Source organism: Carassius carassius, chromosome 29, assembly GCF_963082965.1.
Source record: "Carassius carassius chromosome 29, fCarCar2.1, whole genome shotgun sequence".
NCBI classification, from domain to species: domain Eukaryota; kingdom Metazoa; phylum Chordata; class Actinopteri; order Cypriniformes; family Cyprinidae; genus Carassius; species Carassius carassius.
In genome coordinates this window covers 6,868,785-6,892,712 of record NC_081783.1, presented here as the reverse complement: position 1 = coordinate 6,892,712, position 23,928 = coordinate 6,868,785, and the positions used below count along the sequence as shown (strand labels likewise).

Here is a 23,928-nt window from a genome sequence, read left to right as displayed (position 1 = left end):
CACACACACACACACATATATCATTATCTGATTATCTGACATAACAGATTCAAGTATATACATACATACAAAGAGTTGATTGATGAGGCAAACCATATGATGAGCCATGGATATGTTAACTTTTGAACAGAATAATTTGTGTAATTTATAATAATACGTTTTGAAGCTATTTATCTCTCGTCAAATTTAAAATAATGGCGAACACCTTACATATTCTGCAAAAAATATGTAAAGTTATGAGAAAAGTTCAACATTTGGGAGGCACTAATTCTAATCCTCACATTCTGTTATGAATGCGAAGTGTGCAAATTGGGATGCAGGTCCTAAATGTAAAGATCTTATTCTAATGCCTTTTATACAGAATTCACTGTTCATATCCAACCCACTTTAATTCAAATGCCTGTCCAGCCTGAAACCAAAAACGGCAGAACAATGCAAATGTTTCTTTATTTCCATGGGTGTGAACTTTTTTTTTAAATGTATTCAGCCCTTTTAAAATGAGTCTAAAATCGGAACAGCTACAGAATTACTCTCATCTCAACCAATGTAAAAATCACAACTCTCTATACCGATCTAGATAAAGAGTTTTCAATTTGTTAAAAAAGCACTAACAAACAAAAATTACTTTGAGAGGGACCGTGGAGGGTTACGCTTTTCCACATAACATGTCATGCAAAAAATTAGGAATAAAAAAATAAAGCTAATTTTTCTCTTTTCTTTTTTTTTTACAGACTGCTTAATGCATTATTAATGCGGAACAAAAACACAAGGCTAAAAAAACCTTCCGAGATTCACAGTCAGAGGTCACAATATAAGATCCAAACACATCTCTCCAGCCAATCACAGTTCAATATAAGATCCAAACACATCTCTACAGCCAATCACAGTTCAGACGAACAACACCATATCAAAATACAATGCCTCCCTCTAGTGGATGGCAAAGAGTGTCCTTTTGCTCCAAGGGGGGAAACTACATTGGACAGGCACTTGATTGTAACTGCACAGCAAACGCAGAGCCACCAATCAGCACGCCTCTGAAGCAAGAAGGCAGTGAAAAGCATCAGACACACAGGAATGTGCCACGGACTCTTCACATCTCCTAAACAAGCGCTTGCACGTCAAGAGAGGACACAAATAAGCATGCAGGCCAGGTCACGGCAATTTTACTCCTCGCTATACAGATAATAAAATATGCTTATTCTGTTGTTGTAATAACCTCAGAGAAACCAGAGCATGTGATGTCAGATGCTAAGTGGTCTGATTGCAGATGAGAAATGAATAAATCATAAAACATTTTAGGATGACATAAAAGAAAGAGTGATGAATGAGGTAGAGACATCAAACCAGCCATTTCAGAGACAGGAGAGGTGCCGAGAGAGATCGCTTTGGATGAGACAAGATAGAGAGAAGAGACTCGGCCCGTTCAACTCATCGTTTCGTTTTTGTGCCAGTGCCGGTGGGAGTCCAGAGGCAGCGGGGGCTCCGAATCATCCATGGGAAGGACCAATCGGGTCCCTCGGATCACTAGCTGGTGATCAGCGAACGCCAGCTCTCGGTCCAGAGCTTCGTCAGGGTTCACAGGCACTGCTCCGACGGGCGTCCCGCTCGTGTGAGCACCCGCAGCATCTGTGCTCACAGTGACATCCCCGTACGTCAGCACGATGTCACCGTCGTTCAGGATCAGATCAGAGTCGCTGTCTTTCAGCTGCTCCTCGTTCTGAGAGAAAACACACAGTGGTGATTTCATTGTCTTAGTTTTTGAGTATGTGAGTAGTCGTTCAGCAAAAAAACGAATAAACATATCACTGATTATTAATAGGAATCATCATGGAGCCAAATGAGAGAATAAAACGAGCTAAAATATAATAAAAGTTACACTACCGGTGAATGTTTTTTTTTTTTTTCTGAAGGATCGTGTGACACTGAAGACATGGCAATTTTATTGAGCATAAAATGTAACCCTTCACCCCTGTTGAACTAAATTTAGTCTCGATTGCCCCAAATTGTCTCCAGTCAAACCACTGATAAGAGGATATAGATCAGTTATTTTATTGATATTAATAAGAAATGTTTCTTGAGCTGCAATTCAGCACACAATGATGATTTCTGAAGGATCTTGTGATACTGAAGACTGGAGAAATGATTCTGAAAATCCAGCTTTGCCATCACGAGAATAAATTATATTTTAAACTATAATCAAATAAAAAAAAAAAACAAGGAAACATATTTCACAGTGATACATTTTTTATGTATTTGGGATCAAATGAAAACAGCCTTGATAAGTATGAGACTTCTTTCAAAAACATTTTACCGACCCCAGACCTTTGGACCGTAGTGTATATGAAGGTTTTTAATGGCATGCTGTTTTTTATCATCTTATATATGTTAATGTAACTCTGATAAAATGTTTTCAAAAGTCTTTTATCAGCCAAATAAAACAATCTGCACTAGGAATTTAAACCATCACAGTCCAATAAGATAGATATGTTTCATAAAGAGTGGACTCTTGAACTTACTAGAAGTGGCTCAGAAATAGTTGATTAGCAAGGATGAATAGTGAATTTATTCTCAAATATTTGATATAACTATTATTTTGTATGGAAGTAATACAAAGGGCATGAACTTGGAGAAGCTTTCAGCTTTCTGTTCTTTAACTTGCTTTAGTGGATTGCATCTCTAAAGTCTAAAGTCCTTTAAAACAGTGTCTTTAAAACACCTGTGCTATGACCTGCTATGAGCAATGTGAGGACTTTGAGGCAATAAAAAAAACGAATAAGATATAAAATGCTGGTCTATGTACACATGCAAACAATGCCTTATAGTGTCTCATGATCAAGTCATGAGCACTGGGTTTTTAAAACAACGAACAGCTTAAAGTAATACTATTAAAAATTCAGGTAATACTAACAATACATAGATTTGTTCAGCTGTACCTTTTATAAACAACAGACTAAGTTGTACGATTTATCATTATTTGTAACAATCAAAACCTAATTATTGCAATAGATGAAACATTCTGATCCTATCCTAATAACACAGCAATAACAGATGGTTTTGCGTCTCTTGTTGACTATATCAATCCACATTCAATCTGTTCACACCTCGCTGGATAATCAGCTCTAGGAGGGGGGTAATTTGAGTCAGCTGCTCCGGCCTATTAAATGGCAATTAAGAGTGAATTTGAGGGGTCTGTCCCTATAAACAGATTCTGTCTGTCGCCATCAGACATAAACTACTAGTCCCTTTAGTGTTATCTGCCTAATCTAGCTAAAACAGAGGAAAATCCAGAACTATGGATAATTATTAGCTTGCTGTGTGCGTGTAAAGCACAAACCTCATACGCCTGTGGGCTGGTGAGGCAGCGCGCCAGAGGACCACAGCAAGCTGGAAGAGTGGCGTTGAGCGGTGGGCCGCTGTGTGTCAAAATGGGCTTTAGATAACTGCAAGTCAACAGGGTTAAGGTACTGCCCGATTTATCGTTTCAAGTGATGCTGTCATGATGCAAGTCATGATGCCACATGTAAACAAATATGTGAATGGGATTGCATTTGCAACATTTAGGTTTAATATAAACACAGCTGAAACAGAATTTGCAATTTATGCATGTAAACATACCTATTGTAGCACACCTCCTAGCATATAACATGTAAAGTTGGAGGACTGGATTGGTGTTTTTCTTCCATCTGATTCTGTCTTTGTTTTTTTGATGCAGCTTACTAATAAGAGCTACACAGCAAAGGATACTTGTGATCAAAGTTGTACCAAATCCTAAAGAGCCAGGCGCTCTCCTGTTTAGTGCTCCTCCTCTCCACTCCATCGGGACCGATCTGCAGACAGACACAGAGGAAATCCATCATTAAACAGCTCGCATTAAATAAGCCACTGTACTTCTGTCTACAGCAGACCAAAAACACTTACAGAGTTCTCCTGATCCGTGTCCACTCCAACACTGCCAAACACAAAACAGCATTACAGCTAATGTAATAAAAACACTTCCAGAACAAAAACACAGTTGGTCGCAATTTCATCCTCTCTAGATAATTTGAGTTCAGCCGTTTGAGTTTTAAATGGCTCATGCCATGGTATTTACACATCAATCCCTCTGGGTAGAAATGGAAAAGGATGCAAATAAGAACGAAAGCCATGTTTAATGATTTACCTATTCCTATAAATCTGCTTGTGTAAAAGAAAAAGGTCATTCAGACTAAAAATGAGGTTTAAACTGACCGGATTTTCTGGCAGGACAACATCTGAGTTGTGCCTCCACCGCAGATCCAAACGGTGAAGAAGACCACCAGCAGCGTGGTGGAGAACATCATCTGCCGTGCATATGTGGCCGTGTCCCTGATTGACAAGGCAAAGGTCATGGCACCACGTAGACCTGGCGAGGATTGGAGCAAGAACACCAAAAATGGGTTCACATAAGATATCACTGAAATGCATTTGCAAAAATCTGATATTAAATCAGATTTCAAACCCCATATGGGATTGGTTTGGGTTGAGTATTTAGGTGTTTTTCTGTTCACACTAAAAACCAACAACGTGGATTTGAGACTCAAAACTCTAATTGAAAAACTAAATAAATAAACGAAAAATAGGTTCAAGTCTGACCCATTTAACCGTAATAGGACTTTTGGGTTTGGCATGTTATTCTTCACAGTTTGGATCTTGCCTGCAGCTCTATGCACAAACCTGCAAACATCATCATGTGCTGGAAGTTGGAGCTGATCTTGTTTCTACGGCCCAAGTTCAGCAGGAAGGAAAGGGGGTATATGTTCGCCGCTCTGCCCAGAAACACAGCCAGCTGGGACGAGAGGTGTCAAGGCGTGACTGCAAAAATGGAGCTACTGGAGCACCCTCTTCAGAACTGTGACATGTTGTCATTCCCCAGGCCTTCAGGATGCTCTGTTCATGAAAAAGTGGTTCTTGGCCATTGATTTCTGGGAAACACGATGAGCTGTAACTCCCTGGACATATCACTTAACAACAGCTGCCTGCCACTTCCTTGATGACATTAAGCAAAGTACTGCTGCCCAACATATACAAACACATGCTTATTTTATAATAGCAATCCATCGGATTTTCCACTCGTTTTGCATTTTTGGCTATTCTACCTTTTATTTTCTGCTCATTTATTCATTTTACATAGTTTTAGGATACGAATGCGCCCACTATGAAGATCGGGTTGAAGACATGGTTATGGAAGGTAAACAATGTCAAGCCCATGTAGGAAAATATGAAGTTCTCAGCCAAAAAATTCAGAAGCTCAAATAACTGAAAGAGAGCACAATGACAAGAAATCATAGTGAGATGTTAATATTAAACATAATTCATATTATGTAGACCTACAGAAATATTAACTTAGGACAAGTTCAGCAAAGCTGCTAAGCAGCTTTTATAGTTAAAGGATTACGAAGGTAAAAAAAAAAAAAAAATCATAATCATGTTGCAACGTCAATTGTGTCACATGTAATTGAGTCATCAGTTTCCCAGTGCTTAATAGATCAAGTAGCTAGAGCAAGATTTGTTTTTATACTTGTTTTTATAATTTAATTAATACTTTTATTTAGGAATGGTGCATTAAAATGATCAAAAGACATTTATAACATTATTTATAGTGTAAAGATTTCTATTTCATATCAACACTGTTCTTTTGAATTTCCTATTCATGAAATAATCACAAAAATGTGTCATGGATTGCACAAAATATTAAGCTGCAGAAATGTGTGATAAGAAGAAGAAATTTCTCTTCATGTGACACTGAAGACTGATGTAATGGCTGCTAAAATAAAATCAGCTTTGCCATCGCAAGAACAAAATACATTTTAAAATTCATTACAACAGAAGGTCATTCTTTTCAAATGTAATATTATTTCACAATATATCTGTTTTACTGTAACCTTAATCACATAAATGCAACCTTGGTGAGCATATGAGGTATAAATATTAAACAATCTTACCAAGCCCAAAGAATTGAAATGTTAGTGTGCATCATACACACTAGGGAGTGGAATAAAATACTTACTTGTTTTGTCCTGTCCTGAGATTCAGGAGACAGATTGTTAAAGGTGTAATGGGCTTGTGTCATTCCACAGAACAGAACTGCCACCACACCTGAGAAACACAACAAGAAGAGCAAAACAGCCATTCATTTATTCAGTAGGAGCTTGCAATATGTTTATATATATATAGTTTCTAAAAGAGTCAATGGGAGGTTCAACTCGAGCTCACCCGTAAATCCACAGGCCTCGGCCAGTAGGAATGTGCTCCAGGACATGAGAAAGAACAGTGCCGTCTCCAGCAACGGCAAGTCCCTAAGCTTAGTGAACTTAGTAACGTGGAAAGGAGTCAACGAAAATATCCGTGGGATGAAGAAACTGCTAAATGCATTATTTAACATTAAAGGTGCTGTATGTAGGATTGACACCGAGTGGTTGAACTAGGTATTGCAGTCCAAATTCAAAATATTGGAGAGAGTTTTTTTCACCTGGCCCTTCCTCCTCAGACTTGACTCAAACGTAGGTTGCCAGATTGATGACACAATGAAGAACGAGCGCACTTGATGATGAATTAAATTAAATACACCCGGGGAGCCAAAATACAACTGGGTAAATTGGCAGTGGGCGGGTTTCACAAACCTAAACAAAGATCAAAGGAGAATAACTAACTGTGGCATTGTTTTTTTAGAAAAACAAGTTTGTTAGCTTAGCATGTTTCTTAAATATCTGCAAATATATTTTGGTATTTCTATGCTTTAGTAGAGTCAAAAACTTACATACAGCACCTTTAATAGTGACTATCAAATATAAAGAAGAATGAGATCTATACATGCCACAGGTGAGATTCAAACACATGCCAGTAATCTATCATAACAGTAATAACAAAATAACAAAAATAAGTGACATACAAATTTGAAACAATAAAGGATATCAATGCAGTAACGACTCCAGTTGCCACTCCAAGAGCAAAAGAACCACTGAAGACCCCCAGGAAGATGCCAAAGGACTTCAGCATGGCCATGGCTTCAAACGTGTGAGTGTTGTCTCCCTCAGGCTCATATGCTACAATTGACCTGGAAAAAGAACACAGATACATCCACACAAACTCATACATTGTATGACATTAACACACAAACTTACAGAAATCTAAAAGGGCTATGAATGTTGAAGAAGGAGATTTCAATGCTCTGCAGAGATAGTCATTTTATTTTCCACTATTTCCCAGTCTCTGCACTGTTTTCTTAAAGAGGTCATATTATAAAATTTCTATCATCTATTGTTTTCCCCTGAGGTGTAATGTCAGCAAAGTCCCTGTGTGTAATTTAGTTTTTCCAACTGATCTTTGATCCTAAGATGGGAAATGTTAAATGAGCTCCTTTCTTTACTGAAACTAAGGCTGATTTGCGGTTGTGCTCAAAATAGTTTTTAACTTCATAATTGATTCATAAAACAACTGTTGCTGAAGTATACCACATAAATGGTTAAGAGCGGATTGAAATGATTGAAAATAAACTAATGTTGGCATTCGCTAAACTCGCTTCACATCATCTGTAAGAGTTTTGGTGAACTTTCCCATATTTTACTCTTATAACTCAGGAGTTGTTGTTTTGCAGCTTAATTTAAATACATATTTTAAATGTATTGGGATAAAAGTTCTGAAAGACCAAGAAAGGTTTAATTACCCTTTAATTGCTTTTTCAAATGTACCTTGTATCCAAATGATAAGCTCAAATTAATAAATTACATTTTTAGTATTTAGGACTAGCAGGAACAAGAGAAAACTTTCTAGAGGGACACAACATCACTTCAAACTATGAAGCAAATGGTTATCATTCAGTCTGCAAATACCCACAGCTCTGCCCCATCCACAACTTCTAGAACTGTGAAGTTAAAGAACTGCAGAATTCCCCTACAGCTAGTTCAAATGAAAGTAGAAAGGGATTCTTCTTCCCTTTTTTAGCTTCCTTCTTTTAGCTTCTTTGCAGGTGCTGGTGTGAAGCATATCTGTGGGTCATTTACCCTGCATTTTCTGGTACAGACCAATCAATGCACACACTAAAAATCCACTCGGCAGGCTCAAAGCTACAAGTGCAGCACACCAATTGAGGGGCGTTCTCAGTGTCTGGTTCCCGCCCTCTGTATAAGCCACACCTCTAGGGCTGTGATGCCCCGCCCCACTTTGCCTCCCGTAATAAAGCAGCATGCTGGAGCAGATGAAAGATCCAGCAGAGAAAGAATCGGATGTTAAATGAAAAGTGATAATTATTCATTTTGCATTGTGTTTGTAAATATGACAGTGTATAATCATGAGCAGTAGAGGACTTACGAGGACAGTACGACAGCGACGGCATCATTCAGAACACTTTCTCCAAACAGCAGAGCGTATAGGTCAGCATCCACCTGCAGCTCATTGAAGATGGCCAGAACTGTCACTATAAAACAAAGACCCGCCTTACAAACATTACAGACCAATCCTGCATTAGCATTTGGTGCAATCTGCCATTTCATCGGATGTGCTATTCTAATGCAATTTCAAAAGGAAGTCTGGAGTGTCTGGAGAAGTTCAAACTCAATTTTATATAGAGTATTTAAAAATGTTAAAATGTTGCCAGGGCATAATCGTGAAACAACATACCATGAATTTTATAATGATGCAATTATGGATAATTAAACAATGGCATATAGAATATTTGCAATGTCAAATTCCATTCCATGCAAGAATAAAATCCATTAATACAGGAACATTTTTACTGTCATTTGTGTTGGTACCATCATTTTCAGATGTATTCCTGTACAGAGAACCAATAAGGACTGAGCTTTGAAACGGGTTACTTCCATTTCCTGACAACAAATTGCAAAATTATAAATTAAAAATCCAGGCTTAGTTTAGAAATTCCATAACACACCCCTCTTGCAAAAAACAAAAAAGACAAGACCACATACCTAATTCTGCAAATAAATGCTTGATTAATACACATTGAGGACTGCATTTAGGCACGGTTACAGGGACTATGTCTGTAGTACCTGGGTCAGTGGCTGAGACAATGGCACCAAAGAAAAGGCAATCAGTGAAGAAGAAATCGCCACCCAGATAGCCAATTTGCTTCATCAGCATCACACAGCCGTACATAAACGACCTGGAAAATAAAGTGCACACCTCTATACTCTGGTTCTCACCCTCATCACTGGAGCAACCACTTTGAAAAGCACTGACAAAAGACATTGTATACACTGACCCAATGATGAAACAAGACACCACGGTTCCCACAAACGCATAGGCAAGAATGGAGCCCAAGTTCCGAAAGAAATGTCTCTGAAACACAGACAGAATAATTTAAATGATTTATCTACACTGAGCAGTAACATTATCTTGTGCATACAACACCTGGTCTGTATTAATGATTAAAAAACAGCTCTTACTCGTTTTAAACTATATCCAGCATGAAATATGATAGGAGGCAAGAGAATATTGAAGAAGATCTCTGGATCAAAGGTCACCTGAAACAGAATTAGAATGATTCAGATATTGGCGTTTCATTCACCTTTGATCAAATTAGAAAAGGTCAAAAAAATTGCCCTACTGTTCAAAGGTTTGGGGTATGTAAGATTTCTTGATGTTTAGAGATAAGCATTTTGACTAAGACAGAAACAGTTTCATGCATCTGTCATGTGAGGGGCATGTTGTAGCAGATAATGACAGTTTGTCAGGCACTGAATTAATATTTGCGAGTGTGTTTTGAAATTAAATTATTGGTACAAAGTTAAACCAGGAATTTGTTTGAAACGCCTAGCGAACATGACTGCGTTCAGCAAAACAGACTGGCTATTTATCTATGAGTCATATTCAAATAAATTCTGAGTTCCCCAAAACATTTGTGGTTTAAGTCCAGCTTTCGATTCAAATTCATCTGAACCTGTGATGTAGGTCAGATGGCTGCTGTATGATTGTTGTGAGGTGATATTCTACCTTGCGGAGCATCTCGTTGTCCTGAATATCATCGACTTCATTGGCACTGATCTCTTCTTTCAGTGTGTACTCATAGAACTTACCACTGACATTCACCAGCAGTGTGGCTGGACTGGCATTGACATTACAGCTCAGTGTAACATTGTTCATGTCACTGGGAACATGAATAGCATAACGCAGGACAACACCCACAAGCAACCCTGACAAGAGACAGAAAGAGAGCATTTTACCATTTTAATAAAATGATTCAATACATTTTAAATTTCTTAATATTTAAGTTTTATATATATATATATATATATATATATATATATATATATGTATATATAATTCCACATTCAAATTTTCGAACTCTAGTGAGCTGCCTACCTAGAGTTTTTGTCATCACAAAAGCTAAAAACCTCTCAAAAGATTTTTGAAGCACATTTTTTTATGTACAATGGCTACTTTTATTAGCATATCATATTAAACTTAAAAAAAAATTTGTAAGCTTAAATTAAGCTGCAATAACATTAAAGAAATGTAGACAGAAAAAATTTAAAGGAAAATTATAAACAGAGCTCAAATAAGAAAAAATGAATGCATTAGAATTACTAACAGAAAATTAAAGACTATGAAATTAAACTAAATCTCAAGTAAAAAATAAAATCAAACCAAAATATTAATATAACAAATTACATAAAGTAACTTAAAAAAACATAAGCAATAAATAATTAATTAATAAATAAATTTCACTGAAATAAAAGTGACCTAAAATATTAATAAAAACTATAATATAATATATAAACAATAAACATGTAAAAAATTGTACAATAACACTTCTGAACATGAGTTCCTGAGTAACCTAACTGGGATATGCTTCATAGTCAAGAATATTTCCAGTTGTAACTGATTGCAAGTAACTCTTTAGGTTAATAAAACTCAGTATAAATCCGTTACAATTAAAAAGAGTTTCCTTAACTTAAGGTTATAATAGAGAGATGACTGCATGAACAGCAAAGCTTTTAAAATCTTGTAACGTTATCTGTTTTTTTGAAACAGCCCAGCAAACGCAGGAGAAGCAGTGAGGCAGATGACCTCCTGCAGGACAGGCCCTGTTCTCCCACACTGACTCTGATCATGCATGGCGTACTTTCATTAACAAATCCCATGCACTTGTAGACTTTTATTGCGGTAAGCATGCAGCTGACTACACAGTTCATATGTGCGATCAAAGAGGCAAATTATCTCTGCTCACGCCTGATATTTCTCACCGTATATCATCGCCAGTCCCGTCTCGTGCAGAAACCTGAAGCGGCGGTGTTTGAACAACCATATGGTCAAGATTGTCAGGGTGAGGAGCAGGATAAAGACCAGCAGGTCGGCGCTGTCTTGTCTGTGGCTTTCTTCAGCTTTTTTCTCTGTCACGATGTTCTCCATCGCACTGTCTTCAGCTCTGCACAGGCACGAGCTGAGGGAGCTCGCCAAAACAAACAGAGACAGTCTCCTCCAAATACTCATCGCGGCGTTGATCTTACATGTAGAGCCCATGTTGGCATAACTTTTAGGTGGAAAGATATAAGAAGAGCAATGCACTATGCTCAGGGTCGCTGAACACAGGCAAGAGTATTAACAGATCATAGGCTGCTGAAGATTGTTCCTGATTCCCAACGACGCCCCGCCCACAACATGTGACGTCATGTGACCAAGCGAGCAGTCACATGTTCGTGAAACTCATAATCGGCAAGCGCTGTACATAACCAGAGACATAACTGTTGATGTTTTAATTTATTCTGCATCGTCATAGTCGAACATTGGCATATATACATATATATATATATATATATATATATATATATATATATATATATATATATATATATATATATATATATATATATATATATATATTATAGCCTATTATTAAGTAATACTATGATGTATTTATTACAGAACATCAAGAATTATTACAAAGAACAAAAATAACAGCCAGGGAACAGAAAATTCAATTATAACCTAAATAATGCGATACATAAAAGGATAAATAATCAACACGAAAGTTGTTTTGTTTGTTCTTAAAGATAAAAATATATCTTATGTTATAAATAATTTGTTACTTTTGCTGAGGTTTTACATTCATAAATGTACATTTTTCAAAAGAGAAATTTGTAATATGGAGACGTTAAGATGTAAGATGTACAATGTAAGAGCCTTCCACTCTCTTTTTTCTTTGTCTCTATATTTTTTTCTCCCCAAAATTTTTATTTTAGTTTAAATATTATTTTGTAAATATGGAGTTTAGAGTGTGAATGAAATTTGAGTTTAATCTCAGTCGTAATATGTAAATCTCCTATTAATGAATGCCTTTCTGTGTTGTTGTTTAAAGCACTGAATAAAAATAAATAAAATTAAAGATAAAATAAAAAAACACGAAAGTAAAAATGTAATAATAATAATAATAATAATAATAGAAAATTAAGCAAATTAATAAATAGATAAATTAATATAAAGTAATACTTTTAAAGGGGAATCACAAAAAAGGCACAACAAGATTTGTCTCTTTAAATGCATGCGTACAGTGGCAGTGGGCAACCGGAAGTGCGATTGGTGCGGCGGTGGTGACGGAGCGCTCATTGAAGAGTGCTTCACGCGCTTCAGCAGTAGCTCAATCGGTTGTGCTCGAGTGAAAATGGCCTCGTCCTTCTGGAAAGGTGTTGTCGGTGTGGGCCTTTTCGCTCTGGCACACGCAGCGTTTTCCGCGGCGCAGCGTGAGTATTGTTGATCCAGGAGCGGGAGGTAACGGACAGACACGCGGTTGTTCAGTGAGCTGCAGCTGATTGTTGTCCAGAGAGTGCGGCCTCTCTGCGGAGCTCAGTGTGCATGACAGCTTGAGTGAGCTAACTATCTAGACTGCATTTTGGAGCGCTTTCTAACATTATGTTCTGTTCTGAAATGCGATATAGGTAGGCAGCTCACTAGGTTTTGAGACACGGTTGTTGTAACAGCACCATACATGGTTAAGAAGTGGTTTTCTTTCAGTCATGTCAGTGTAACTGAGACTTATTAAAGATCTGCTTTTGTGCTATGTGTGGAGATTTATCGTGGCGTTTATGTAACGCAGTGTGCTTGGTATTTTAGAAGTAACGTTAATTTTCTTTACTCCGTAAACATTGTGTTCAAACTTTCTCCAAAGACAGTGTGTTGAGTAACCTTTAATAAGTGACTAAATTATGATGTAATGAAAAATAGCTCTTAGCCAAGCAAATAGAGTAGAAAAATATACAAATTCATCCACTATTTTCTGTTGTAGTGATGTCCGTTTCGTTCGTTTGAGCCGGATCTTTTTTTTGGAATCCGAATCGTTCATTAATCGCTCTGAACGATTCTTTAACTTGTTCGTCTGAATCGATCTCGCGGTTCTCGACTCACTGAACCGTGAATCGTCTCATCTGAACATACTGGGCCTCATTTACGAAACGAACGTACAACAGAAAATTCGGCGTACTGTCGTTTCAACGCAAAATGTGGAATTTATAAATATGGACGTGAGCGGTGGCACCGATTAAATCTTGTATGGTCTCAGCTCGTGTAACTTACGCAAGTTACCTGGGGTGTTATTTATAAAAGTCTCCGTAGATTTAATCCTATAATGTTACGTAAGCACAAAATATAGATTTTGCGTACACCAGAACCTGCGAAAAAATCTTATAAATTCCATTTAGGGGAAGTTGACTCCTTCCCGATATCACCATATATCGAGCCTACAACGCCTAGGTTTACGCATAACCTCATCTGCATATAATTTCTATGCAAATTCCCATGCATTTGACCCCATGTTTAAATCTGAGACATTAAGGAAATATGAGATATAATGCTAGATCACATGTTATGAGAAGTTTTTTGCAAGAATAACGATGATGTGCACTTACTGCAATATTATTGCAGACACTGCTGGATTACTGTACAACCACAGCTGCATGGAGGTGTTAATATCGTGTAAAGTCATCTCTGCAACATTTTGAAAAATACCACTATATTTGAAGGATATAACTAGGAGAAAACCATATAATATGCGCGAATAGCAGCTAATAAAAATCAAGGATTCAATCATCGCATCATGCACCTGCAGTGCTTCTGTGAAAGTAGAACAGTCTATAAAAGGGATAAAAAAAGATCACACAAAATATGTAATAGGCTATAATATAATTAACAGATTAACAAAAGGGAAAAAAACACTGTGTAACAAGTTTAGGATAGGCTCTTTTTGTGTTGTGTGTGTAAATACAGTATGACTGTAATGCATTTCATTTCTTTTCTTTATATCTTTATTTGGTTTAATCCATCTGATAACAAACAACATTAGTTCTACCACTGCCTGACATTTCAGCCATTCATCATCAAACTTAAATGCAGTCAACCAAACATAAGTTACACTGTTTATTTTAAAAGGTCCACTGTAAAATCAGCATGCAGTGCCCAAACAAACATAAGTGAAGTATAAAGCCATGTTTAGGCTATATAATGAATAATAATTATGCAAACAAATGTTACAAATATGGCAAAAATGGAAAGACTTGGATTCTTGTGGTATGAGATTTATTTTATAGTTTAATCTATAATTTTATAACTAATTTTTTGTCCTTATTCTGTTCTGAATACCGTTAAATTTATAATATTTGTTTTTCATATTTACCAGTATTTTACATTTATTAATTTAGCAGATGTTTTTATCCAAAGCGACTTACACCTGGAATACATCAAGTGATTGATCTTAAAGAGGCAAATAGACAGAGGAAGTCCTCGTCTTACAAGTTTCAAGCATTGTTCAAATAAGTACTAGCTAGACAGAGAAAGATGAAAGAAAAGAGGGGGAAATATGTAATTTATGTATATATCATTCCAGATAGGGGTTGGAAGATCAGTCCACCAGCCAGGAACGGTTAATGAAAATGTTCTGGAAAGTGATTGTGTGCATCTTTGTGATGGTACCATGAAGCGTCGCTCTCTAGTGGATCTCAGACATCTGGAGGGGGATGTAGATTCGTGTGAGTGGAAGTAGGTAGATTCGAGTGAGTGGAAGTAGGTGGGTGCTGAGGCTGTTCTATATGCAAGCATCAGTGTCTTGATGCAAGACATAACCAGTAGCCAGTGCAGGGAGATAAAGAAAAGTGTGACGTGGGCTATTCTGGGCTTGTTAAAGCTACTGCATTCTGAATTATTTGTAAAGGTTTGACTGCATGATGGAAGATATATATATATATATATACACGATTTATCACGATTCTTTGTCATGTTGGTTTTGCTATTTTGCAAGTTGTCTGAGCATTACAGCCAAAAAATTTCCCCTATTATAAAGAAAAAAGCATTTCAAGGTAACAAAATATAAAACAAGAATGGCAGATTTTTTTTGGCTAAGTTTGGCGAAGATAAGAATCTTTCATTATTTTATCTGCTATTAAAAACAAAGATACAAATAAAACAGTGCTTTATTTTCAGGTACAGTATTAAGCAGCAGCATTTGAGAAATTGAATGAACAAATATAAAACTAAGCACTAAGATTTATTATTATTATTATTAAAGCAAAGCAACTATATTAAAGTTCTTCAGTTAAAAGTAGCGAGTGATTCTTCTCTGTTTTGTTGTTTTATTATTTAAGGAGTAGTTCATCCAAAAATAAAGATTCTATCATCTGTCTGTCAGTTCTGTCATAGAGTATTATTTTTATACCATTTCTCACTCAAAAGTTGTTTTTAACCAGAATGAGTTTCTTTCTTTTGCTGAACATAAATGTTATTTTGAAGAACATCAACAGTGTCTTTCATAGTATTGTTCCCACTATCAAATTTAACAGGGACATGCAACTGTTTGCTTGCCCATATTTTTAAAAATATCTTTACTTCCTCTGTTTGGCCGGGTTTCATTTCTCCATGTCTTAAACTCTAGGGGCGAGGTGTTTTTAGGGGTATGGTCAAATAATAGTTTTTTGCCGCAACTTTAAATAAACCTTACCTCTAAGCAAAATATTATTCTACAGAACTTCAGCCTTGTTGTTTTGCATAAAAACACCAAATTTTATAAAGAAAAAACCAGCCTGAGAACTTAAAAGTGCTGTATGTAAGCAAGCGTAAAAATACCATAATGTGTTTGCAGATATTTAAGAAACCTACTAAGTTAATATACTTGTTCATCTGAAAAACAATGCTACAGTCAGTTATTCTCCTTTGAAAATCTGTGTTCTGGGCCGGAATGTCGATCTCGGTTTTTGGTTTGTGGAACCCGTCCACTGCCAGTTTACCCAATTGTATTTCAGCACCCCAGGTTGCCAGTTGGAGGATAACACAGCTTTTTAATATCATTTATCATAAAGTGCGCTCATTCCTGTTTGTGTAATCAATCTGGCAACCTGCGTGTGAGTCAAGTCTGAGGAGGAAGGGCCGGTACCAACGCTTGAAAAAGCTTTGTATTGTATTCTAAGCAGATAGAATTAGAAACCTGAGCAAACTTTTTTCATACAGAGAACAAGTCATTCTGAGGAAATATGCATAGTACATTTCATTATGACATTTAGAGGGAATGCTTTAATTTTTAAGAAAAAAAATACATTTACTTTTCTTTTTCCAGACCGATCCTACATGCGACTGACAGAAAAAGAGAACGAAACATTACCTATAGATGTAAGTTGCAATCAAATACAAGACTCCAATCACATTGAAGCACATGCATTTGTTGTTTTCCTCGATACAGCTTCTCTTGTGTTGTGATTTCAGATAATGTTACAGACTTTGTTATCGTTTGTGATCACGTGTTACGGCATAGTTCACATCTCAGGTGAATTCAAAGACATGGATGCTGCTTCAGAGCTCAAAAACAAGTAAGCAGATGTGTTTTTCTGAAATTATGTAACACCTAGCTGTATCAGAAATATTCTGTTTCCTTTGATACATTATAAGCTCTCTTATATCTGTTTCACTCTAACAGGACATTTGACACATTGAGAAATCACCCGTCATTCTACCTGTTCAATCACCGAGGCCGAGTGCTCTTCTGCCCTCCAGAGCAAGAGCCGTCCACTCCCAGCACACAGGCCTTGCCCTCCAATCCCCTGCGGTTACGCAAGCTGGAAAATTATCATTGAAACTGACCTTCAGTGGGCTGCCCTGTCCGCTTTCATTTGTTTCTTTCTTAAATTTAATTGATTAGCTCCTCGGTTAAAAGGAAAATAAGCATATTTTCCTGTCTTGTTGTTTATGTGAATATGCTGTACAAACATGCATCTCTCGTGGTTACTATTTTGTCAATGGACTGTGCCAACTCCTTTTACAGCTGATATGTTTGTAAATACTTGTTATTGCCTGGGAGTCTTAAATCTGTAGGTTACGGCTGTAGCCCTTGGCTTGGCTGTCGCACACAGGGCATGAATCCTACATGTACAATGTCGGTTTGCCTCGTTTTTTGCTGAACTGACCCTAACTGCAACTGGTTCTTCCCTGTCCCCATCTGAATTGAGGTCAGTGTTGTGGACCATAAATTGTATTAATGTTCAGAAGCAGTAGCTCTGATTCACGAACTTCAGATTTGAGCTCATAATACTGAAAATTATTAAAACTATTAAAACATGTCTGAGCAAGGCCACAATAGATGATGTAGATTGATAGCAATGCTAACAATACTGTGAACACTCAGTGGGAATAAAGGGTATTTGGGGGGGGGGGTTCTGTTTTATTTCATGTCGAGACACGACTCCTTATTTTTACCTTAATAAATTCTGAAATTTTATTGATGAATTTACAATTTGGTTGAAATCCATTTTTTCTTCTTTATTTTGTAAGTACTGTCTATCCTGAGTGTGTTTTGAAACTAGACTAAACATGTTCATTTTTTACTATCGTGGTTGTTATGCAAAACTTGCCAAACGATTTTGTTGGGCTGTATACAATTTTATGTGTGGATTCACGTACATATACGGGTGTGGTACATCAACCGAATTACCCATTGTTTCTGTGTAAGCAGAGAATGGGCAGTTAAAATGGTCAGGTTTAAGACTGTGATTATGCTAATCTTTCACTAAGGTACGTTTTGTTTTTTGCTAGAGGAGAGACCTGTTAAGTACCAGCAATAGCAACCCCCTTATCCCAGCACTGTTTAGTCTCCTCTTCTGACATTAATTGCTGCTTGTGACTTTTTTTTTTTAAAGGATCATATTTCTTTTGTGGGATAATGTCAGTTTGTTGTCAATATGACTTTAGAATAGTTGCATTGTTGTGATGTTATCATGAATCAAACGTACTCCGTTACTAACGTAACCTCGGTTCCCTGAGATGAGGGAACGAGTACTGCGTAAGCTAGCTTACGCTATGGGAAAAGGTCCCCTTTTCTCGAGAATATGAAGCCAAAAATTATCCTTAATTTTTAAATAATGTAAAACGCAGTGCTGCAGCACAGCAGACCCAAGCGAAGCGGCTCGCGCGCTTATTGGCTGTGCTGCGGCAACTGCAGCAACCTATGGTGAGGCGGCGGAGAGGAACGAACCAATGGGGGCGCTTCGCGCCCATTGGACGTCAGAGCGCGCCAAAATAGGCGTGGCTGGAACTATATAAGCCACCGCTTCACCATAGGGATCAGGTTTTAAATCGACTGAAGCGATCACCCGGTCCGAGCACATAGCACGGCAGGTTACACAGTACTCGTTCCCTCATCTCAGGGAACCGAGGTTACGTTAGTAACCGAGTACGTTCCCTTTCGAGAGTACTCTCGTACTGCGTAAGCTAGTTTACGCTATGGGAACACAATGTAAAACGCCGTGCGTGCTCGGGAACTTCGACCTGTCACAGCCCGAGGCGAGAGCCCGGGGCTTTATAGCAGGAGAAATCCCAGTCCCAACAGCCAACCTTAGTGAGCTTTATATAGGGAACGAAAAAAGGGGCACGTGATAAGGCTTAGCACGTCTATATAGAAAGTACCCTGGCCTGCAGGGCAGGGACTTGCAGATTATAGAATCTAATAAATGTGGACGGAGAGGCCCAGCCTGCCGCCGCACAGATATCATCCAGTGGTATCCCGCAGGACCACGCCCATGACGAGGCCATACCTCGGGTGGAATGGGCTCTGATGCCGAACGGGCAGTGAAGGCCTTTAGATTTGTAAGCCAGCGAGATAGTGTCTACTATCCATCGCGATAGGCTTTGCTTCGTGGTGGCGAGACCTCGGGTGCGCCCACCAAAGCATATAAAGAGCTGGTTCGACCTCCTGAATAAGGCGGAGCACGCAATATAGGTTTTAAGAGCCCTGACGGGGCAGATGAAGCTCGCGTTGCTTTCGTCGCTTTGCGAGGAAAGGGCTGACAGCGAGATGACCTGCGCTCTGAACGGTGTTGAGAGCACTTTGGGGACATAGCCGTGTCTTGGTCTGAGAATGACTCTGGAGTCATTAGGCCCAAACTCGAGACAGTCAGCGCTTACAGATAGCGCATGTAAATCCCCCACTCGCTTGACTGAGGCCAGAGCCAGTAGAAAAGCGGTTTTGAACGAAAGAAGCTTCATATCGACAGACTGAAGCGGTTCAAAAGGGGGGCCCTTTAAGGCCTCTAGGACCGTAGACAGGTCCCAGGAAGGGATTGAAGGGGGTCGGGGAGGGTTCATCCGACGAGCTCCCTTAAGGAAACGAATGACCAGTTCGTTTTTTCCCAGTGATAGGCCGGCCACCGGAGCATGAGAAGCTGCAATGGCTGCCACATACACTTTGAGCGTAGACGGGGATCTGCCCGCATCTAAACGCTCCTGTAGGAAGGAGAGTATCTCCGTCACGTCACATAAGTGAGGGTCTAGGTTCCGTGTCCCGCACCAAGTGGAGAACACTGACCATTTCTGCGCATATAGGCGCCTGGTTGAGGGCGCTCTGGCTTCCGTAATGGTCTTTAACACTCCCTCAGGGAGGTTCCCGGGTACCCGTTGAGGGGCCATACATGAAGGGCCCAAAGTTCGGGGTGGGGATGCCAGAGCGCGCCCTTCAGCTGCGTGAGGAGATCTTTCCGCAGCGGTATTGGCCATGGGGCTGTACTGGACAGCTGCATCAGCTCGGAGAACCAAGGTTGGGTCGTCCAGAGTGGGGCTACTAGCAGCATAGCACATCTGCTCTTCCTGACCCGATCGATGACCTGCGGTAGCATCGCGACCGGTGGGAAGGCATAAAGCGGGCGTCTGGGCCAATCGAGGGCCAGCGCGTCCCTGCTCTTTGAAAAATATATTGGGCAATGAGCGTTGTCTTCTGAGGCGAAGAGGTCGACCTCTGCCCTGCCGAAGATGCTCCACATCAACTGAACCGTCTGTGGGTGAAGAGACCACTCCCCAGGGGGAACATTCGCCCTGGAAAGCATGTCCGGGCCCGGTTCAGGATGCCAGGTACATGCGCTGCCTTTAGCGAGCGCAGATTGTAATGTGCCCATGTCAGAAGACGTTCGGTCAGGGTGTGCAAGGTTTCTGACCTGACACCACCCTGGCGATTTATGTAGGCCACCACTGACATGCTGTCTGATCTGACCAGAACGTGGTGGCCCTTTAAAAATGGGAGGAAAGTTTTCAGGGATAGTTCGACCGCTATCATCTCCAGACAGTTTATGTGTAACAGTCGCTCCGGGCTCGACCAGAGGCCGGAGGCAGACCTGCCCTCGTACAGGGCGCCCCAACCGAGGTTGGATGCATCTGTCGAGACTACTTTCCATTTCGAGACAGCGCCCGTGCTTACGCCTAACTGATACCAGTTAGCTATTTTCCAAGGGGCCAGAGCTGTGATGCAGCCGTGGGTCACCCTGATGCGCGCGCGGCCGGAAATCCAGGCGCGCGCTGGAACACGGTCTCTCAGCCAGCGCTGTAGTGGGCGCATGCGCAGCAGGCCCAGTTTGAGAACCGCAGAGGCTGATGCCATCAGACCTAGCATTTCCTGAAATCGTTTGAGCGGGTAAAGAGACCCGGCTTTGAACGACACGGCTAGATGCTGAATAGTGAGAGCGCGCTGTGACGTCAGACGCGCTGTACATGTCACAGAGTCTATGTCTATCCCCAAAAAGGAAATCCTCTGGCTGGGAGACAGAGCGCTCTTGACAGTGTTGATCGTGAGACCCAGGAATTTTAAATGGCTGAGGATCCAGGATCTGTGTGTCGTCAGTAGTTCCTCGGAATGGGCTAAAACTAGCCAGTCGTCGAGGTAGTTCAATACTCGCACTCCCCGCATTCTCAGGGGTGCGAGAGCGGCATCCATGCACCGTGTAAACGTACGGGGCGCTACGGAGAGGCCGAATGGAAGAACCATGTACTGATAAGTCTGCCCCTCGAAGGCGAATCTCAAGAATGGCCTGTGATGGGGTGCTATTTGAATGTGAAAGTAAGCGTCTTTCAGATCCACTGAGAAAAACCAATCCCTCGGGCAAATTTGCGCGAGTATTTGTTTGGTAGTTAACATTTTGAACGATCGCGTCATAAGCGCTTTGTTCAAACGTCTGAGATCTAGGATGGGTCTGAGACCGCCATCCTTTTTTGGTACGAGGAAGTAGCGGCTGTAAAAGCCTGACTCGCGCTGCGCAGGGGGGACAGTTCTATCGCCCCTTTTGCAAGAAGGTTTATCAGTTCGGCGCGAAGGACGCGTGTCATCTCGCTTTTCACTTTCGTTTCGACCACGGCGCGAAAGCGCGGCGGTCTGCGAGCGAACTGGAGCGAGTAACCTCGTTTTATTATATTCAAAACCCAATTTGATATGCCGGGGATGGCCTGCCATGCAGCGGCTCGTGCGGCTATGGGTTGAATGTGCTTCGGGCACTGGCCGCCTGTTATGAGGGGACCAGTAGCTCGAGTATGCTGTGCTTGTGACACTGTGGTGACAGCGCTTATTTGTAGGGTTGCGCACTGAGAAGTGGGCACGCGCGCTACATTTAGAGCACCTCCGGCGCGAGCGGGAAGGTGGGCATGAAAGGAGACCCGAGTGAGTCTTTGTGACACTTGGGGGAGTGTGTATACATGTAGGGGTGCGTACTGTGTAGTGGGCACACTGCCTACATAGAAAAAGCTCTTTTTGTGCTTTACTGAGGTTGCCGTGAAAACGGCGTTTGTGTGCAGGCGTGCGTGCATTGTAACAGGCTCGTTTACTGCAGTATAGACATCTCCAACCGCCTTTAGTGAGGGGATTGGAGGAAGCATGTGAGGTTTCTTGTGTGGTGGTCCGGCCGCAGCGGGACTTAACCACGGTCTTTTCAGCCCGAAGGTCAGGAGGGCTTCGGAGGCTCGGGGTTCAGCACAATCCTGGGCCGAGGTCCCCGTCTCTCTGGCGGTTTGCGGCTCGTAGAGCGAGAGCGGTGCTGGGTTTTGGTCGCTGGGCGAGACTGTAAGTCTGGCTGCGATGGCCTCGAGGTCTGAGGGGGCGGCGCATTTCTACGGCGTCCTGCAGCAGAGCTAGAGCGTGTCTCATTGCCTGTGACGTTTTCTGAGCCTCAGTGAAGCGTTCAGCGAAACCCTTAACCGACTGGCCAAAGAGGCCGGAAGGCGAGATAGGAGAGTCAAGAAAGGCGGATTTGTCGGCGTCCTTCATCTCCGTGAGCGTGAGCCAGAGGTGTCGCTCTAAAACAGCGAGGCTTGCCATGCTTCGGCCGATCGCTTGTGCTGTGGTCTTTGTCGCACGCAGGGCTAGATCAGTAGCGCTGCGGAGATCTTTAAAGTCATAGGTATCTGGGGCAGACTCGTCCAGTTTACGGAGAAGTCTGGCCTGAAAAACCTGCAGCACAGCCATGGTGTGTAGAGCCGAAGCAGCTTGACCAGCGGAGGTGTAAGCTCGGCCAGCGGGAGCTGAGGTGGTGCGGCACGGCTTGGATGGATGCACAGGCTTCGACCGCCATCCTGCGGCTGAGGGCGGGCAGAGGTGTGCAGCAATAGCCTCCTCGAGAGGGGGGAGGCTCTCGTAACCGTGGTCTCGGGCGCCGTCGACAGAGGAGAGCGCTGACGAGACAGAAGTCTTCAAGCGTGCGGAGAATGGGGCTTTCCACGACTTCGTGAGTTCATCGTGAACTTCCGGGAAGAAGGGGGCGTTTCTTTGCGGAGGGGCCGAAGGGCGCCCCTGCAAGAACCATTCGTCCAGCCTGCTTTTAGCGGGCTCGTCTGGAGGAGACCAGTCGAGCTGAAGGTCGCTGACAGCCCTTGTAAGCACGCGAGTAAGCTCTGCGTCGATATCAGCGCGTTGTCCGGTGCAGCTGGGTGCTGTAGAGGGGGGGGGGGGGGGTCCGCAATGGAGCCCGACCATTCCTCACTACTGGACGCGGCGAGAGAAAGGCTGTCGTGTCTGTCCTCTTCCGCCTCAGGCGCTCCGAAGGAGAAGGGGGCACTGGTGAGCAGGGACTGGCGCTGCTCGTCCACGAAGAGGACAGGCGAAGGAGAGAGAGCGGGCGAGGCACGCGGGGAGAGTTCCGGCGTGAGCTCGCGTGTAGCAGTGTGCTCAGGCATTCTCTGATCGCGGCGTTTCTTACGCGGCACTTGAGAGAGAAGAGGCGGAGCGGGTGGAGCATCGTGGCTGGTTTGAGCTAATCGAGCCCGCAGGGTCGATATAGCCATGTCGTCGCACTCAGGGCAGCCGCCCTTGGAGAGTGCGCTCTCAGCATGCTCGCGGCCCAGGCAGGAGACACAGATGATGTGGCGGTCCTCGCTGGGCAGAGGGCCTCGGCATGAAGCACAGGCCCAAGGCATTTGAAACAACGCCTCGAATTCTGGAGGAAAAAAGTGTGATGCAGCGGCAAACACACTAGCTTTGTAAAGGATATAGTCACGCCGGATGGCGCAGCAGGAAGCGAGTGCTGAAGGCGGCGTCGAGATGAAGCACGAGCCGGCGTCCTCAGATCTGCGTTGCAGTGCTATCCCGCTGAGAGGCTTTTCGACGGCGTGCAGAGGCTTCTCCGGAGAAGACAGCGAAGTGCAGGTGAGATCGCTGAAGGAGATGAAATCTGATCCCTA

General features: G+C 41.5%; 2 protein-coding genes across 2 annotated transcripts; one reads left to right on the top strand and one right to left on the bottom strand.

Annotated features, from left to right (window-relative positions):
* Positions 1-854: 854 nt before the first annotated feature.
* LOC132109503 (sodium/hydrogen exchanger 6-like) lies at positions 855-11,651 on the bottom strand. Its single transcript, XM_059515620.1, has 16 exons — positions 11,220-11,651; positions 9,967-10,166; positions 9,420-9,497; positions 9,236-9,312; positions 9,024-9,136; positions 8,326-8,431; positions 6,926-7,072; positions 6,232-6,332; positions 6,026-6,114; positions 5,161-5,274; positions 4,693-4,804; positions 4,228-4,381; positions 3,919-3,949; positions 3,745-3,827; positions 3,335-3,440; positions 855-1,717 (listed from the first exon to the last, which is right to left on the bottom strand). The coding sequence occupies exons 1-16, from the start codon at positions 11,494-11,496 to the stop codon at positions 1,424-1,426; spliced, it is 2,082 nt and encodes a 693-aa protein (XP_059371603.1). The 5' UTR covers positions 11,497-11,651; the 3' UTR covers positions 855-1,423.
* Positions 11,652-12,534: 883 nt separating this feature from the next.
* LOC132109502 (ER membrane protein complex subunit 5-like) lies at positions 12,535-17,564 on the top strand. The gene is made up of 4 exons (XM_059515619.1): positions 12,535-12,713; positions 16,568-16,620; positions 16,714-16,817; positions 16,925-17,564. The coding sequence occupies exons 1-4, from the start codon at positions 12,635-12,637 to the stop codon at positions 17,079-17,081; spliced, it is 393 nt and encodes a 130-aa protein (XP_059371602.1). The 5' UTR covers positions 12,535-12,634; the 3' UTR covers positions 17,082-17,564.
* Positions 17,565-23,928: the final 6,364 nt, after the last annotated feature.

Excerpts from the sequence above, each read along its gene's own strand:
- LOC132109502 (XM_059515619.1), top strand. The coding sequence starts at position 12,635 with ATGGCCTCGTCCTTCTGGAAAGGTGTTGTCGGTGTGGGCCTTTTCGCT. Across the intron at positions 12,714-16,567 it reads AGCGTTTTCCGCGGCGCAGC|ACCGATCCTACATGCGACTG; the intron begins GTGAGTATTGTT and ends TTCTTTTTCCAG. Across the intron at positions 16,818-16,924 it reads GCTTCAGAGCTCAAAAACAA|GACATTTGACACATTGAGAA; the intron begins GTAAGCAGATGT and ends TCACTCTAACAG.
- LOC132109503 (XM_059515620.1), bottom strand. The coding sequence starts at position 11,496 with ATGGGCTCTACATGTAAGATCAACGCCGCGATGAGTATTTGGAGGAGA. Across the intron at positions 9,498-9,966 it reads ACAACGAGATGCTCCGCAAG|GTGACCTTTGATCCAGAGAT; the intron begins GTAGAATATCAC and ends ATTCTGTTTCAG. Across the intron at positions 9,313-9,419 it reads CTGGATATAGTTTAAAACGA|AGACATTTCTTTCGGAACTT; the intron begins GTAAGAGCTGTT and ends TCTGTGTTTCAG.